Raw genomic sequence first — 1,645 nt, 5'->3', positions numbered from 1 at the left:
AATTAGGCCGATAGGCCTTCCTCTTTGAAAGAGACTTTCGTCGTCTTTTCGTCTCTACGGTTGACACGTGTCGTCCACAGTCATCGGGCAAACAATTTTCGTATTAAGCCTCTTTTTAATATTTTTCAGCGGGTATTCAACGTCTCCTTCAATTACTTGTCATGGTCTCAACCGAAAATCTTTGCAGCTAGCGCGAGTTCTATTGCCCACGTCTCACGGTCTCGAATCTTCACCCACTACATGAAGCCGGAGTAGCAAAGAATTCACTGCATCTATTCGATTGGAAATGAATTATGTTCCGGAGAAATTCAAGCTCTCGCCTTCCTTGACTGAACTTCTCGGCATTGAGGTGGATACAAGACCGAGAATCATTGCTGCACTTTGGCAGTATGTGAAAGCTAAGAAGCTTCAACATCCTTCTGATCCATCGGTCATTAACTGTGACCCACCATTGCAGAGGATTTTCGGGGGCGAGAAGATTAAGTTTTCTTTTATATCCCAGAAGCTTTTTCAGCATCTCTATCCTCCGCAGCCCATCCACTTAGAGCACAAGATAAGATTGTCAGGAAATAGTCCTGTTGGCCATGCTTGCTATGATGTTTTAGTGGATGTTCCTTTCCCATTGCAGAAGGAAATGAGTGCGTTTTTGGCTAATATTGAGAAGCACAAGGACATTGATGCCTGCGATGAAGCAATTTGTGGAGCAATTAAAAAGATTCATGAGCATCGTCGCAGAAGATCATTTTATCTGGGCTTTAGTCAATCTCCTGTGGAGTTTATAAATGCTTTGATAGCCTCACAGAGCAGGGATTTAAAGCTTGTTGCCGGGGAAGCAAGCCGGAATGCTGAGAAGGAGGGCAGGTCTGACTTCTACAATCAACCATGGGTTGAAGATGCAATCATTCGTTATCTCAACCGCAAGCCAGGAGCAGGGAATGAACCTCCTGGAACTACGTAAGAGCTTGATTCTTGAGATTAGAAAGGGGAGAGCTTATAGAACTTGGAGTCAGCAATATGTTGCTTTTCCAGTGTGTCAAATGAGCATAGTGACTTTTAATAGTAGTTATATGCATTTATGCCCCCTCTGGTTAATAGTAAAAGTTGTTCCAATAAATGACTGTTCTGGCTTGGAAAATTGCCACTCAATTTGTATTAATTTGTTTGATGTATATTATATACACAACCATATGATCAAATGGCATCCTCTACTTCTTAAATTCAACTGTCATGGACCAGTGAATGGTAAGTTGTTCCATTAATCGACTGTTGTTGCCTAGTAAATCGCCATTAATTCTGTATTATTTGTTTGATGTATATTATATAGACAAGCATGTGATCAAATGGCATGACGAGCTGTTTAATATTTGTATGTCTCTTTATCAAATTTTAGGGCTCTATGTTTAGTAGTAAAAATGATGGCGCATTGATGGGTTTGTATTTCATTCGTAAAGAAATGAAAATGAAATGAAAAGAATTGTGTGATTCACTTCTCAGGCGTTGTTTCCCGTGAAAACAGGGTAACTTGTTGCGCTAGCCTTTTCAGGGACGTACTAATGCTTCGGTTAAACGTGTGACGAGCTCGTAGCCTCGTAGAAGCTTCCTCTTAACATGAAAATCTTTTATATTCCCAAGCATTGAATGTCTT

At 40.7% G+C, this 1,645-nt stretch overlaps 1 protein-coding gene across 1 annotated transcript; it reads left to right on the top strand.

Annotated features, from left to right (window-relative positions):
- Positions 1-257: 257 nt before the first annotated feature.
- Positions 258-1,294, top strand: LOC149259589 (SWI/SNF complex component SNF12 homolog). The gene has a single exon (XM_089376351.1). It carries the CDS (start codon positions 287-289, stop codon positions 956-958), a length of 672 nt encoding a protein of 223 aa, XP_089232477.1. The 5' UTR covers positions 258-286; the 3' UTR covers positions 959-1,294.
- The last annotated feature ends 351 nt before the right edge of the window (positions 1,295-1,645 follow it).

This window comes from Pinus tabuliformis, chromosome 6, assembly GCF_031772625.1.
Source record: "Pinus tabuliformis cultivar Carrire ecotype Pingquan chromosome 6, CPIR1, whole genome shotgun sequence".
Taxonomy (NCBI): Eukaryota; Viridiplantae; Streptophyta; class Pinopsida; order Pinales; family Pinaceae; genus Pinus; species Pinus tabuliformis.
Note: the sequence above shows the minus strand (reverse complement) of the source record. Positions and strands in the feature narration are given on the sequence as shown.

Coding starts and splice junctions, on each gene's coding strand:
- LOC149259589 (XM_089376351.1), top strand. CDS start 287: ATGAATTATGTTCCGGAGAAATTCAAGCTCTCGCCTTCCTTGACTGAA.